The sequence below is a fragment of the Amblyomma mixtum genome, chromosome 4, assembly GCF_055824585.1.
Source record: "Amblyomma mixtum isolate Tamu chromosome 4, ASM5582458v1, whole genome shotgun sequence".
Classification (NCBI taxonomy): domain Eukaryota; kingdom Metazoa; phylum Arthropoda; class Arachnida; order Ixodida; family Ixodidae; genus Amblyomma; species Amblyomma mixtum.
This window is the reverse complement of record NC_143015.1, coordinates 4449900-4452869: the sequence shown is the minus strand read 5'-3', so window position 1 is coordinate 4452869 and position 2970 is coordinate 4449900. Positions and strand designations below refer to the sequence as shown.

At 48.9% G+C, this 2970-nt stretch overlaps 1 protein-coding gene across 1 annotated transcript; it reads right to left on the bottom strand.

The window, feature by feature from the left end:
• Positions 1–328: 328 nt before the first annotated feature.
• On the bottom strand, positions 329–2442 carry LOC149345516 (uncharacterized). The gene is made up of 3 exons (XM_089541148.1): positions 2431–2442; positions 1294–1528; positions 329–465 (listed from the first exon to the last, which is right to left on the bottom strand). Exons 1-3 carry the CDS (start codon positions 2440–2442, stop codon positions 329–331), a joined length of 384 nt encoding a protein of 127 aa, XP_089397274.1.
• Between the last annotated feature and the right edge of the window lie 528 nt (positions 2443–2970).

The following is a 2970-nucleotide window of genomic DNA, read 5'->3' as shown; positions in this document are numbered from 1 at the left end:
ACACACATAAGGAAACAGTGGCACCACAATCTAAAGTTTCCATTCCATTCAAAGACTTCATTTACGTGAACTTCAGTGGCTGCGCGCACCCAATGTTTTTATTCCTCTAAGCACTATGCCCCAGTTATGCAAAGGTAGTCTCTGCCATGTAGTCTCTGCGTTTTGCTCATGTATTGTTTGCACGCTTCGCACAGATGACTTCCGAAAAAATTTGATAATATGTTTTAATCGCTCAGACAAGAGCCTGAGAGCGAGCAGCCCTTCTCCGCCCACTAACTTCGCAGCGGTCAGCAACATTCCAAACGCTCACCTATGATGAAAATGACGCTTAACCGTAGTGCCCGAAGCCATGGCCGTATCCATAGCCGTGGCCGAGGGCAACACCGTAGCCAAGTCCGTGTCCATATCCGCCATAGCCATAGCCGAGGCCATGGCCGTAGCCGTGGGCAACACCAACTGCTACAGCTGCAAAAAAAGAAAAGCTCTCTATGCTTAACTTTCGCCTAAAATTTTCTAAGATATGTGTTTTTCACTGCGTTGAATTTTATCCCGGCAAGTTTTGCTAGTGAATTAAGTTAGCGCTGCTTAGAGATCGCTGCAGTTTTGCATTTTGCCTCTGTTCATTTATTTTTATTTTGTTCAAGGCAACACAGATTGAAAAGAGCGCGAACATTTCGCAAACCTCACCTCGGTTTCGGTTATTGTTTCCTTTACGTACACACACACACACACACGCATATATATATTTATGCATAACAGTATATGTGCAAAACATAACAGTATTTAATTCACGACGTTTCGGCTAGAGGACCGGTCTTTCTCTCGGAAAAGGCTGGTCCTCCAACCGAAACGTCGTGAATTAAATACTTTTATGTTTTTCAATTTCTGGTGACTTTATCTTATATTGATCAATCAGCTGCCTAGAAGTCTTTTTTGATATATATATATATATATATATATATATATATATATATATATATATATATATATACACACATTCTGTTTTCATAGGCTGTGCATATGGATATAGGAAAGGGGTGCTGACTATTTTCATTGCATGGAAAATGGTAGCTTGAGCGCTGTTCAAAGCTCGGGTGAAGGCACGCCCTTCGCAGAAGTCAGTGCCATGTGTTCTTGGTCCTTTTTTTAATTTTTTCCTTTTAAGACCTGGCTGTCGCGGTGCATTACGTGAGAAATTCACTGGTAGCAGCCCCCACAACAACCAAAATTGTTTGGTGAAATGGTGAGCAGAATACAATTCTGTGCTCTGCCCCAACGTTAGAGTTCACTTACCCCGGGCGGGGGCATGATGGAAGATCTTCTGCACAGAGGTAGCCGCGACGGCACCACCGTGTCCATAGCCATGGCCGTAGCCATGGCCATAGCCGTGTCCGTAGCCGCCGTAGCCGCCGTAGCCAAGGCCGTAGCCGTGGCCATAGCCAAGACCATAACCACCGTAGCCAAGGCCGTAACCACCGTAGCCACCGGCGTATGCAGCGGCGATGACGCCAAGGAAGGCAAGGAGGGTCTGAATAAATTGAAAACAAAATGAGCGTACTTAACGATTGGCCGACAGCCAGAGGCCAGCCAGAGGCCAGCAACGATTGGCCGACAGCCAGAGGCCAGCCAGAGGCCAGCCAGAGGCCAGCCCTGCGCTGGCCTGATTCGTTTGTGTCCAAGCAGCGCAACTTAAATTCCAGCAGTTTTGTTCCAGTGCTTGCTGCCTGCCAAAATGTTCTACGTGCATGTGGAAAGAGTGCGGCTGCAGTCAGTGTTCGAGCTATGAAGTGGCTCATTAGCTGTATTGAAAAAAAACAATATCGCTTCGCTATCTTGCACAGCTTATACGACCTTTCGACGCAACAGAGGAGATGAACCCCGATGAACCGCGGAGGCTAACAAAGAGGGTTCAGCTTAAGGACAACGCAGCGAGCTATGGAAAGAAAAATGATAGGTGTAACGTTAAGAGATCGGAAGAGGGCGGAGTGGGTGAGGGAACAAACGCGGGTCAATTACATCCTAGTTGAAACCAAGAGGAAGAAATGGGCTTGGGCAGGGCATGTAATGCGAAGGCAAGATAACCGCTGGTCCTCAAGGGTAACGGAGTGAATTTCAAGAGAAGGCAAGCGTAGCAGGGGGCGGCAGAAAGTTAGGTTGGCGGAAGAGATAAAGAAGTTTGCGGGGTTTCGGTGACCGCAACTGGCAATGGACAGGGTTAATTAGAGAGACATGGGAGAGGCCTTCGTTCTGCACAGGGCGTAGTCAGGCTCCTGATGATGATGATGTTCGAGCAACTTCTTTAGGTGTTTTGTCGCTCCTGACTACACTGTGCTGCGCGTGGACGAATGTCGTCTCGTGCTCTCCCATTATATCCGAGATTTGAGCAGCAAGTGGCATTCGTGTGAACGCAGCGCGTGGATCGTCACTTACGTAGCTGTTCATGCTGATGGGCGCTCGGAAACCTATATTTCCAATGTCCGGCTCTGCATGCGCGGGAGCTTTTATACGTGACTGCGTTGGGCGAGGGGCCGCCTAGGGGAGTAAAACACGCGACGACAAAGGAACAAGGACAACCCTCCTCAACAGCGCTCTGTTTTTACTCCACCCCAAGGCACGCGCGAGCAGCGATACGGCGCCCCCCGCTTTTTGTTTTTTTCTGCTGTATTGTTTTCGCCGCTGGGCGATCCAATTTTCGGACGCAGTATGTCCACGCGGCTGAAAAGGGCGTCGGCCGCCGCGCCGACGTTTGAGGTGTTGCCCTCACTGGCATTCTTTCTCTCTCCGCAGAACTTAATAGCGTCGTTGTTTCTTTTTCCGCGTTTAGCATTGCCTTGCCGTGGGCGGCTCAACCGATCGGCGTCCACAAAGGTTTTGCGGCGTTACAACACTCTGCGAGAAGTAAGGTGCTTGAAAAGCTGCTGAGAAGGGGAAATTTCTCCTACCTTGTATCTACTCCGCCACTGTTGCCAA

What these genes read in the sequence shown, in the direction of transcription:
- LOC149345516 (XM_089541148.1), bottom strand. An exon ending in CCATCATGCCCCCGCCCGGG is followed by an intron (nt 466 to 1,293) that starts GTAAGTGAACTC and finishes CTTTTTTTGCAG; the next exon opens with CTGTAGCAGTTGGTGTTGCC.